Source organism: Apteryx mantelli, chromosome 2 (genome assembly GCF_036417845.1).
Source record: "Apteryx mantelli isolate bAptMan1 chromosome 2, bAptMan1.hap1, whole genome shotgun sequence".
Lineage (NCBI taxonomy): Eukaryota > Metazoa > Chordata > Aves > Apterygiformes > Apterygidae > Apteryx > Apteryx mantelli.
In genome coordinates, this window is record NC_089979.1 from 124,938,618 (window position 1) to 124,951,516 (window position 12,899).

A 12,899-nucleotide genomic window follows, 5' to 3' on the forward strand; every position below is an offset into this window, starting at 1 on the left:
TAGTCATCAGGTGTGACAGAGAGCAGTCTGCTGCAATCCAGCATTACATGGAGAGCCAACTAAAAAGCAACGTATTTAGCACATACACTGCACACATTACAGTACCCTCAATGAAAAGAAAATCAGGTGTTTCAATGCGCAGGTTTTATTCAGGTCAGCTGCATTTCAGTCTCTTTGAAAAGCTACAGCAAGTACCTTGATACAAAAATGATCCCAATTTAGAGATTATCCCCAGACATCAGCATCACTGTTATTCACATATGGGTGACATACTAACATACTATCTATAGCTATTAAGACAAAAAGACCCTCAAAAAGTATGAAAATACCTTTGCAAATTAGGATTTCACACAGTACACATTTCTTTCATCTCAGCCTATTTTTTAAAATTCTTCTGCCTCTCTTCTGTAGGGACATCCCAGGGCTCACCAAAATCCTTTCACAAAAACATGAATTGATTTTTAAGGGCACAAGCTGCTTTTGTCACGGGCTTGAACTATGGCATAACGTGGGTCTAATTACACAGCAATAGCCAGACAGGATCGGATCAGAGATTGGATAGTCAGATACCCTATATATGCTCAGAACTTATACTTTTTCCTCCTCACGGACAGCTTAAGAACAGGGCAAGCATGGACAGATCAGAGACCCCCCTTCTAGCCCCTTCCCAACCCCTGGGCCTTCCCAGCTCCCAGCAATCTCTGGTTAGGTGATTTTCTGAACCATGAATTGCATTTTTGTATACAATAGGCACTAAGAGAGTTCTTTGATGGATTTGTTCAAACACCTTGTCAACATATGAACTTTCGGTGTCTACAATATCCTGTGGCAATTTCACGACTTAACTACACAATGTAGAGGAAGTCTATTTTGCTTGTTTTAAAGTTGCCACCTAACCATTCACTTGATGCTGCTTGGCTCCCACGATATGGGAGAGTTAACAATCAATTTCTATTGCTTTCTCCATGCCACTTGAGAGTTTATAAATCTTCATTTTCTTCCTGCTTAGATACATCTTTTCCAGATTGAAAAGTCCTTAGCGTTTAGATGTCTTCCATATGGGATTTGTTCCATATCTTTTAATTAACCTTCTCTGTATCTTCTCTCCTTCTCCTGCATCCTTTCTGATATGAAAGGGACCAAGGATGCAGTATTCAAGTGTGCCATCCATTTATACTGTAGCATAAAGATCTTTGTTTTCTGTTTTGTTCCCTATTCCTTTCCCAGTAATTCCTAGCATTAATTTTTTTTTTACTCCTGCTGCACATTTAGCACACATTTTCATACAATTATTATAACCCAAGGTTTCTTCCCAAGCAATAATTTCGAGTCCAGCACTGTGTACTTAAGTTAAAGATTGCTCCTCCTCCTCCTGTGCATCATTCTACATTCATCAACACTGAATTTAATCATCTGCCATATTGTCCTCCAGTCACTCTGTACTGTGAGGTCTTTCTGCAGTCCTCCAGTATGTCCTCACCTTTACCACCCTGCCTGACTTGGCAGCATCAGCAGGCTTAATCCTCTCATTCTCCATCCCTTTTAGCAACACGTTGAACTGCACCAGACTGAATAGAAACCCCTCCCTGGTCACCCCACCCTTTTGTTAAAAGCTGCTCACTTATTCCTACCCTTTGTGTCCTAAATAGAAATTACTGCCAATCCATAAGGACCTTGCACCTTGTCCCATGGCAGCTTAATTTCATAAAAAGTTTTTGGAAAGGTATTTAAAAAAAAAAAAAAAACTCAGAAAATTTGATTATACCAAAAGCACAAGTATTCTGAATCATAAAATGCTCCCTCTGTCCAACCCTTCTTTAAAACAACTCTTGTCCTTCACATACCAAATGCTTAGCTTCTTCTTAAAATACCAGCATACATATCTCTACCCTTGAACAATCTCCACCCAGCTGCAGGAGCTGCCTACCCTGTGCGGGATATGACCTTTGCCTTCAAGGGGGGTTGTTCTCACCGTGTTTTCTTTAATCACAGTGAACTCTTAAACAGGAGGGGCCATTCCAGTCCCTGAGATGACCAGTAGTTACAGTCCAGTTAAGTACTGCTAATGCCTCATTCACTTCAGAACCACTAAGCCAATGCACATAGTAGGAGACACCTCCTCTGCAGATCTCTTCTGTAGAGTCCATCTACAAAGACTTTTCCATTTATTTATTTTTTTAATTTTAAAAAAAGCTATTACTCTTTTCTCCCATTCTCATCCTTCTTACAGACATGACACTGCGGAGTGAGCTCACACATAGGTTGAACAACGGTTCATGTCTTTCACTGACTGAACTACATTTTTAATGACATGTTTACATAAACCCTCTGGTTTTGAATGTCATTCAAATAACACAACCCCACATATGGTTTCCCAGTGTTCAAGAGCAGCTCAAAAGTCTCAATTTAGATTCTGAGGCCCATCAAAAAAAAAGGAATGCATTGCATATGTTCCCAGATCTAGCTTGGCAAATGTAGGTTATGGAAGTTTTTGGAGGAAGCGCAAAAACGTCAACCCTTGTTACTTAATATTACAGTAGATACATAAGTATAAGCTTCTAAATAAAAATTTTGGGCTCAAATGTAATGCCAATAAGCCTTCAGGGGACCTAGGGCTGGTGAGTACCTTTGAGAATAATAAAGGAGGAAATTCTTATTGTATTGTATGCCGACTTTAATCACAGACACCCAATGTAAGCGTTTTAATTCTAATTATTTGGTCAAAGCTGGCTGTTCTGAGTCAACAAACAAAACTCACACATATGACAAAGTACAAATCAAAAGAAACACGAGTCGTGGACAACAAGCCCGCCTCAGCCAAGCGTAACTCCGAGAGTGCTAGGACAACACGTAGGGCTACGGCTGTGCTACAGATTGGAGCTTGGTTAGGGACAGGTCTCCCACCACGTTCAGCATGGGTCTGCACTTCACGAAGCAGGCTGGATGCACGGAGTGGAGAGCCCGTGCCAGCCCTGGCCAGGCTGGATCGTCTGCGCAGTGCCACGCAGTGGATGGAGTGGCAACCGCTCAGGCCCTCCACGGCCATTTACCAAGGTACTGCACCTGAAGTGGTAAATAATTGCTCCTAGGAGATAGCACAGTCAGAGGGGTCAAAAGAAAAATGTAAAATTTGAACAAAATATATATATTTGTAAGATTTGGTTTCACAGAATCACAGAATGGTTGAGGTTGGAAGGGACATCTGCAGATCATCTAGTCCAACCCCCCTGCTCAAGCAGGGTCACCTACAGCACGTTGCACAGGATCACGTCCAGGCAGGTTTTGAATATCTCCAGAGAAGGAGACTCCACAACCTCTCTGGGCAACCTGGTCCAGTGCTCTGTCACCCTCACAGTGAAAAAGTTTTTCCTCATGTTCAGATAGAATTGTCTGTGTTTCAGTTTGTGCCTGTTGCCTCACGTCCTGTCACTCGGCACCACTGAAAAGAGTCTGGTCCCATCCTCTTGACACCCTCCCTTCAGATACTTGTACACGTTGATAAGATCTCCTCTCAGCCTTCTCTTCTCCAGGCTAAACAGGCCCAGCTCTCTCAGCCTTTCCTCACAAGAGAGATGCTCCAGTCCCCTAATCATCTTTGTAGCCCTTCGCTGGACTTGCTCCAGTAGTGCCACATCCCTCTTGTACTGGGGAGCCCAGAACTGGACGCAGTACTCCAGATGTGGCCTCACCAGGGCTGAGTAGAGGGGGAGAATCACCTCCCTCGACCTGCTGGCAACACTCTTCCTGATGCACCCCAGGATACCATTGGCCTTCTTGGCCACAAGGCCACATTGCTGCCTCATGCTTAACTTGGTGTCCACCAGCACTCCCAGGTCCTTCTCGGCAGAGCTGCTTTCCAGCAGGTCAACCCCCAACCTGTACCGGTGCATGGGGTTATTCCTCCCTAGGTGCAGGACCCTGCACTTGCCTTTGTTGAACTTCAGGAGGTTCCTCTCCACCCACCTCTCCAGCCTGTCCAGGTCTCTCTGAATGGCAGCACAGCCCTCTGGCGTATCGGCCACTCCTCCCAGTTTTGTATCGTTGGCAAACTTGCTGAGGGTGCACTCTGTTCCTTCATCCAGGTCATTGATGAAGAAGTTGAACAAGACTGGACCCAGTACTGACCCCTGGGGGACACCGCTAGCTACAGGCCTCCAACTAGACTCTGTGACGCTGATCACAACTCTCTGAGCTCTGCCATTCAGCCAGGTCTCAATCCACCTCACTGTCCACTCATCTAGCCTGCACTTCCTGAGCTTGCCTACAAGGATGTTCTGGGAGACAGTGTCAAAAGCCTTGCTGAAGTCAAGGTAGACAACACCCACTGCTCTCCCCTCATCTACCCAGGCAGTCATTCCATCATAGAAGGCTATCAGATTGGTTAAGCATGATTTCCCCTTGGTGAAGCCATGCTGACTACTCCTGATCACTTTCTTGTCCTCCACATGCTTGGAGATGGCCTCCAGGATGAGCTGCTCCATCACCTTTCCAGGGATGCAGGTGAGGCTGACTGGCCTGGAGTTCCCTGGGTCCTCCTTCTTGCCCTTTTTGAAGATGGGGGTGACATTGGCTTTCTTCCAGTCTTCAGGCACCTCTCCTGTTCTCCACGACCTTTCAAAGGTGAGGGAGAGTGGCTTAGCAATAATGTCCGCCAGCTCCCTCAGCACTCGTGGGTGCATCCCATCAGGGCCCATGGATTTGTGGGTGTCAGGTCTGCTTAAATGATCTCTGACACGATCCTCCTTGACCAAGGGAAAGTCTTCCTTCCTCCAGACTTTCTCTCTTGCCTCCAGGGTCTGGGGTTCCTGAGGGCTGGCCTGAGCAGTAAAGACTGAAGCAAAGGTGGCATTCAGTAACTCTGCCTTCTCTGCATCCTTCGTCACCAGGGCACCCACTCCATTCAGCAAAGGCCCCACATTTTCCCTAGTCTTCCTCTTGCTACTGATGTATTTGAAGAAGCCCTTCTTGCTGTCCTTGACATCTCTTGCCAGATTTAATTCCAAACGGGCCTTAGCCTTCCTCGTCGCATCCCTGCATACTCTGACAACGTTCCTATATTCCTCCCAAGTGACCTGTCCCCCTTTCCACTTTCTGTATACTTCCTTCTTCTGGTTGAGTTTTGCCAGGAGCTCCTTGCTCATCCATGCAGGTCTCCTGCCTCCTTTGCTTGACTTCCTAATCATAGGGATGTACCGCTCTTGAGCTTGGAGGAAGTGATGTTTGAATATTAACCAGCTCTCTTGAACGCCCCTTCCTTCTAGGGCCCTAACCCATGGGATTCCTCCAAATAGGTCCCTGAAGAGGCCAAAGTTTGCTCTCTTTCAGTCCTCTCCAGCAGAGCTCTGCTTACCCCGGCGTTACGGCACAGAAGTACCTGGTACCTTGTCTTCCCAGGAGGCTACGCAGGTGACTGCCCAACACCGCCACCGTTAAAGGGTGCACTTACTCACTACACACGCCTTCTAGATTTCCCTAGGGCATCTGGCGGAAACCCCAATCCTCCCTTTTCAAAGGTAAACACTGTGGGAAGAGAGCAGTGGACCCCCTGGCAGCGTGTCCGGGACTGCACCTCCTGCGGCCCACGTTGCTGCCTCAGCAGGGAGCAGAGGCTGGATTCAGCCCAGCTCATTCACCATTTAAAAATTAATGGTGAATGCAGCCTCTCTCGCTACAGATAAGTCACCCCAGAGACCTCTGGAAACTAATGTCAGCCCTCCAACTCCTGTTCCTATTGCAATGTTAATGTTGGAGGTTCATCCACACGCCAGTAAATGCTTAAAGAGGCCTGCCAGCTATACCAAAGGACTGATTTTCACTCAGAGCACATACACGGAAAGGTAAATGCAACATACCAATACACACACTCCACTATCAAAGACTGACTTAGAAGTGTCACATTTTTAATATCACGCACTTATTTACTGATGCCTGCCTAGTAGGCATATGTAACCTAATACTGTATTTTACTGGTATTGCAGATGGTATAACCAATCTCCTAAACTCTTTACACTCTCAAAGAATTAGTATGATATGTAGTGCAGTTTTAGCTTACAAAGCACTCCGTTAGTGTGTAGGGTTATTGATTTAACTTATAAATTCTGCTATATAGTGTAGTTTTACTGATTTACCTTTTAGAGTAGTGTAAGAATATCTTTTTTCCCCTAAAAACTTTGACACACTTCATTATCCAACATAAAATATTGCTCTGGGTAGGATTTCAGAGCAGACATTCAGTAATCAAAATTACGGACTTCCTGAAAAGTTTTCTGTATTTCAAGGCTCCTCCCTCCTTACTCATGTCTTTTTGTCTAAATAAACCTGGAATTCCCCCTAAACTTTCCAGCTAGAAATTCTCAGGGGAAAGCACCTGCAGTTATATATATACACATACATATATATATATTTTATATACACACACACACACATATATACATATACACACACATCACCTCCCTTCTTCCAGCCTTCAAGTCAGATCTGTTTCAATAAAGGAGAAATACCTACATGGAGGGAAGAGTTTTTCCTCCCTCTGGAGGATTTCCCAAATGTGCTGATACCTTTTCTTCTTCTCAGCCATACTACTACTTCAAGCCTCCAGCCTCCTCTCCCACCAACTGCTGCAGGAATCCCTCTGTGCCATCCCAGTCCCAGCTCACACTGTTCCAGCACATACGGAAAGCTGCAGCTGAACAGCACATACAAAAGACAGCAATAAACTAATCCTGTGATGTCACTAAAAGATTATTTTGAAAGCTCATTTTAAAAACAAGACCAAACCCCAAAGGTGTTTTTTTCTAGCCTCTATGGCCAACTACGTCCACAGCCATTCAACTCAAACTCTTACCTCAAATCACATTCATCACTGTTCAAGCAAGCATGCTCTCTCTGTTAACTTTTCTGTTTAAATCCTCCTTTATTCTTCTACCTTAATCACTTCCACCCACTTACCTCTATCTTTAATTTCTCTTCTACTAAACATGACAGGCCAAGTCCTTCAGTTTTACCTTGAGAGATCTTCACCTGCCAGAAACCATTAATAAAGAGCAGCCTAGAGAATCTAATGTCAATAAGTCTACTTTTCCCCCTTTTTCTTTGCAGATGTAGAGTTATATAGATGATTAAATCTGCCAAAAAGCTTGCATAGTCTGTATCCTAAACTATAGCAACTCACTGTATTTTCGTACATACACTGAGGCATAGTCTTAAACTCTTTTAATGCAAAAACTACATATTGGCCCATTGCTAACAGCCAGAGATATGACAACACATGACTGTAGTAAGGGCTTAGACATACAAATCAGTTATTACATGTCTGTTGATTCACAACAACAGGCCACATGTGTGCTTTTTTTGCCTATGGCAAGTGCAGGATAATTCACATTAGCTTAAAAGACTTGCCTCAAAGAAAGAATGCCATACGGTTATACCCAGCTCTGGCACCACAAGGAAATAGTTAGGTTTCTCCTAAGAAAAACATAAGCTTGAGTCAAAGACAGGTCAGAACCACATAAAGATATTACTTCAGTCTCTGCTATTTTACCTTGTTTTATGGTATTTCCACACCTTCACACTTCAAGACAATACTATAATAATATCTGGTCACTCTCAAACTCTCAGTGTACTGAAAGAAATATTTAAGTTTGTATCTGGACCTCTATGCTGCTAAGGTAAATACAGCACTGTGATTTCAAAAGGTACATAGATCACAGACAAACTGGTCTAGCGACCAAAACCATCTCTCTCATCAAATGATAAACTGTGCCATTGCAGCAGCTATTTAGACCTCACCACCCGAACTCGCACTGACCTGCAACATACTCACTCCTTCATTACCTCGAGCTCTGGGCCACACGCGACATCAAACTTATCCTCTCCCTGCTCGCAACACCACCAGCAATAGGTGTCTTCTGTTTAAAAGGAAAAAAAAGGCAAGCTGTTCTAAAACAGACTGATGTTCACAAAGTTGAAACAAAACGAAACAGCAGGTGCAGCTCTGTTCCCTGTTTTTCAGCGGCTGGCATCCCGTGGTTACTTCCACCGGCCGGGCTCTGCAACCCTCTCGCCAATCCCTCCAGCATGCTCCTCTTTCAGGACACAGCGAACTCCCTGGCCCCGCAGTCTGCAAGAAGTTTGTCACCAACTTAGCTGGGAACAGGAGCCAGCTCAGTGGGGAGAAACCTTGTGCTAAATAAAGCAGCGAGGGGCACGGGCAGGCGGGGAGGAGCACCTGGGCACGGCTCTGCTCGTCACCAAGATCACCTGAGACTTCCCCACACAAAATTTCATTCTCAGTTGCTAATAACTCTGCCAAACTTTGCCCTTTCAAGTGGAAATCTGGGGTGGAAATCTGTTGAATATGTGCTGCAGCCCAATTTTGGGGGGTGGGATTTGGACAGAACGCTGTAGGCAAGTTTTGAGAGCAAGGCTATAGGGAAGAGTGTGTGTGGGGGGGTGTTCTCTTCCTAGAGAAGTTCCCCACTGCCACCACGTTTTGGATCTGACACTAAATACGACAGGGATGGAATCTGTCTCAAAAAATGTGCCCTTTGTGTCAGGAATGTGTCTGAGTGAAAACCTACCCAAATTTGGACAAGCTGCAAGTCCTCAGAAACAAAGTGGAAAAAGAAAATTCTCAGTTCAAAAACTGTCAATAAAGATGTCTTCGAATTTTAGCTGATGAGCCGTTTTGCTGATTTCAGCTAATCCCTTAGGACTCCTGCCCGCCAGGTTTGCTCCAGCCTGGGGCTGAGTGGGACTTTCCATGGCACTGCAATGCCAGGCTGCCAAACAGGGCCAGATCCAGACACCTAAAAATGAAAGCAAGGATACCCCCACTGGCATTTTCCCAGCCAACTTCCTCTGCTTGGTCCAGGGAACATGGAAGACAAAGTTATCAGACTCAAACGTTGAGGGGGACAAGTGCTGAGCTGCAAAGTTTAGGGGGGAAAATAGAGAGGGACAAAGAAGGGAGGTAGGGAAATGCCTCCCTCAGCCCCTAATAACTGTCCCGGAGAGGCTGGAATAGGAACAGGTGGGAGACAGGTCTGAGAGAGGGACACTGAGAGGCACCCAGATCAGTCACAGATCTGGCATGGAAAATTGACACTGGCTGGGCAAAGAAAACCATAGCAAAGAGCCAGGCTGGTGTGGAAAAGCAGGCGACAGTCACAGCTCTGATGATCTTGGATGCAGAAGAAACAACTGAGACGATACCGAATGGGTACCAACTAGAACGGGGCTTAGGACTGGGATTTAGCAGGAACAAACCAACATGGCATAAAATACCAAAGCAGGAGCAGAGACAGGTCAGAAGAAAATACAGGAGCAGGGGACTTTGTGTGGCTGAGCCAGAAATTGTGATTTCTGTCAAATACCTATGAAGTGAACTAGTAAAGCTGACTGATGCTCCTTAACGCTGGCCTGCAGGGAGGGCGCTTGGCTGCTGCCGCTTACTCCATTAGCTCCAGCGGCCCTGGTCAGTGTGGTGGGCAAGGAGAGTTGCAGTCTGTTCAGTGATTCATAGGAGTGTGAGTTTCACTCCATATCATTAATTTGTTTTTTGTAAAAAGCAAATTGACAGGCAGGAACTTCTTTCCCTGTGCCTCTCACATCCCCTGCTCCATTCATGTAGCATTATTTTAGAAGACTAGATTTGATTATCTACAGCTGGACCCATATCCATGGGGTCTCACCCTGTATTCATCTATCTTCACGCAAAGTTCAAAGATAGTTAAGAAATTCTGTTGCCTTTCACTTATTGGGAAATATGTGCGTTGTCCTGGCATAAAGTCCTTGCACTGTGGAGGAGATGAAAGAAAAGGGATATTTTACATGCTTGAGAAATAGTTATGGCCATATTAACATTACAGTCTCCTTCCCCTCAAAGAGATTTTAATCCTAATGTTGTACAAAATAATCACTTGCACACTAAGGTACAAGCTGATCTGAGCATTCTCACTGCCTTAGGACAGCATTCCTTCTCACGGACAAGCACAGAGAGTGTTGCTCTAGGATTCATTCATGAACTTATTTAAAACATAGCAATTTCAAGCATTGTGTGGCACTTTCCATCAGTTACTAAAAAAAAGGTTGCTAAATAAAAGCTGCAAGGATCATTGGGAATCATAAGGATCATTGGGATCATGGGAAAAGAGAGAAAAATGCTTGCAGCCCAGAAGGCGAGCTGGAAGAGAAAGCAGTGGTGCACACTCCCCTGTAGCACAAGTCACCTGTATGGGAACAAAAAACCCAGAGCCAGGATTATTTATCCAGGATGATACTTGCCCTTCAGTGAAGCGGGCTGAAAAATCTTGATCACTCCCCTAGTTCATGAACTTGCATAAAACTTTCCAGTTGAAAGCACAAAGTAAATCTGGCCTATTTGGGAACACGACCCTGTATCACCTGCAGCTCTGAGAACTACCGGGTCATTTGTTTCCTGAAAAACGCTCTTCATTCAAACCCTAGCTCCAGCTCCTACATACTGCTACATTAGTTGTATTCCTGACAAAGGGAAAGACTTGCTAAACCTGTAACATCTTAAAAATTTGATCATCTCAAGGGGAGCTTCTTGCATTTCTGCTGCTCCTCCTTCCCCCTTCAGATGCTGCTTCATAACTTTTGCCATTCTGTACAGATTTAATGTTTGTTGCACAGGAGTTAAGCCTGCACAAGCCATTTTGTCTTTCAGTTGGGGGGGGGGGAGCAAAAAATTACAACGCCTTTTACAGAAGAACAAACATTGACTCATGTTAGGAAATGTCACTGGTGCAATGCGTTATTTTGCAAGACCACCATGGTTGCACTGCCTCACTCTGATCAGCCACATTAATATTTGAATACTGGATGACCACAGTTGAAGATTAACTCCAGTAAGTTATTCACGCCTGGAGGTTCAGATTTTCAAGCAAAAACATTGGGCTAGACTACGGCATTTCACCACAGCCCCAAGAGAAGTGCAGTGGGAAGTCACCCAGCCCCAAGAGGGTCAGAATAGCTTGTACCTTTGTAAAATAATCCCTCTTCCTGCTTCCCTGTATCCACGGCACTGCATTGCAGAAGATGGCATGCCAGGGGCCTTTTTCTGCTCCCAGACAGCACTGCAGGACAGCATGCTTATGAAAGGGCATGTGGGCATATCCAACCTTGTATCCCCTGTGGAGAAAGACGCATCATGTACTTACCCAGGGAAGCCAAAAAGATGATTCTCAGACAAGCTTTCCTTGCAAGACCAAGATGTGTTTCTGTGATGGATCAAGCTGGGAAGAGTTTGGCCCTCTGCATTCATTTCAGTTCCACACTCTTTACATAAGAGTCTTGAAGCCAAGGACTTGAAAACATGACCGTGCGAGAAGAGAGACTGTTGAAACAAAAGCACGAAGGCCTAAGCAGTGAAGAGCCTCTTGAGAATGCTTTCTGCCACAAGGACAAGCGTTTTTCTGTGGATTGGTGTTAATGCACATGGAGCATGAAACCGACGCACAGGAGCGTTACGGGAAAGCTGGCGCAGAGTTGCGGCCAGTCAGCACCAGGCCCCTCACAGAAGGAGGGCCAAAGAGTGCCTGCCTCCTGCTGCTAATTCTCGCCTAGGATTTGGGGAATGCAAACAGTAGTATGAAGTTTATTTAAAATATTACATATTTTTTCCTTAAATTACCTTTCTACACTGATTTTTCTTCTATTTTCTTTCTCTTTTAATAAGGAGAGAAAGGTGGCCTACTTTTCAGAAGTGCCCAGCACACCCAGCTCAACTACAGCAACATCTATAGGTGTACCTTCAGTGACCAGAAGTCCACTAAAGACAGGATGGGAAGATATTGCTTGCCAGTTCCCATCTCTGTACTGGATGATGATTATTAGCAAAAGGAAAATCTCTCCACCATTATATTCAGTGCTCCTGAGCCACTATTTAGCTTCCTGTAACTAAGTGCAGAAACCACAAGGCTTCCACCCTCTGAGGTCTTAAATACATGAATCCAGTTATTGTCTGGCTATCTTGAAACTCACTGTCTGACATCTCCATATAACAAGTAACAGAACATGAAAATGCTGGGCACAGGTATTAATGATGAGACAAGCAAATGGGCAAAGATTTAACTCTTTAAGATACTGAAGTTTAGCAGTCAAACTGATATTTATGCTAGCCAGAAGCTCACCTAGAAATCACCTTGAAACATGGCTTTGAGTTTACAAACAGGAACAGACTTCAATAAAGCAACTATTATAAGTAGCAGCAAGTTCTGTATTGGTTGGTGGACACAATGTGCTCAAAATCAGAGAGGTTTTGAAAATAACTAATAAGAGTATGAGAAGATGTCTTAGACTAAATGTAAATGTTATAAAACGTTCACCTTCTAGTAAACAAAAATAAATAGCAGTATTTTAAAATCCTCTTCTCTTCCCCTCCACTTCCAGGACAGAGACAGGAGACATTTAAAATGATGTGTAGTAAAGTCAATTTTTTTCCAATGCTTTGCAGTCATGCACACCTCTGTAAAATGGACAGAAAAACGCACCAGTGCAAAGGCACAGAGAATTTCTGGTTGCTGCCTTTTACCCAACACCACTATTTTATACCAGCGCTGGCACAACACAGAGTTACTCTGCTCTCCTGCATCATCACAAAAAGTACAGGCCAACCCAGCTCCGGCTCCTTGGCCAAAGTGCTGGTTGCGAGCATGGTGGCAGGTTACTCGGTTCAGCCTCCCACTCAGCCACGGCCACGGTTCGGCCCTTCTTCGGGATCCCTCTGGGCCAGGGCCAGGGCTTGGCTTATTCGTGATGCCGGGTTACCCGCAGCGCCTGGCAGCGTGGGGATTTGGGGGCTGGCACATACCCTCGCCTCCGAAACACCCGGCGCTCGCTTGGGCGGGCGACAGCTGGAAGCGATTCAGTGCTGC

General features: G+C 45.0%; 1 protein-coding gene across 8 annotated transcripts in view; it reads right to left on the bottom strand.

Annotated features, from left to right (window-relative positions):
- The window catches only part of RBMS3 (RNA binding motif single stranded interacting protein 3), a 722,481-nt gene that overhangs the window by 679,204 nt on the left and 30,378 nt on the right, over nt 1-12,899 (bottom strand). For 5 of the 8 annotated variants that reach the window (XM_067291474.1, XM_067291473.1, XM_067291476.1 and 2 more), the window contains one exon: nt 11,184-11,359. The exons of the other annotated variants lie outside the window; for them this stretch is intronic. In XM_067291474.1, coding sequence (XP_067147575.1) covers nt 11,184-11,359 — 176 coding nt within the window. The remainder of the gene's footprint in view (nt 1-11,183; nt 11,360-12,899) is intronic. 8 annotated transcript variants of the gene reach the window in all.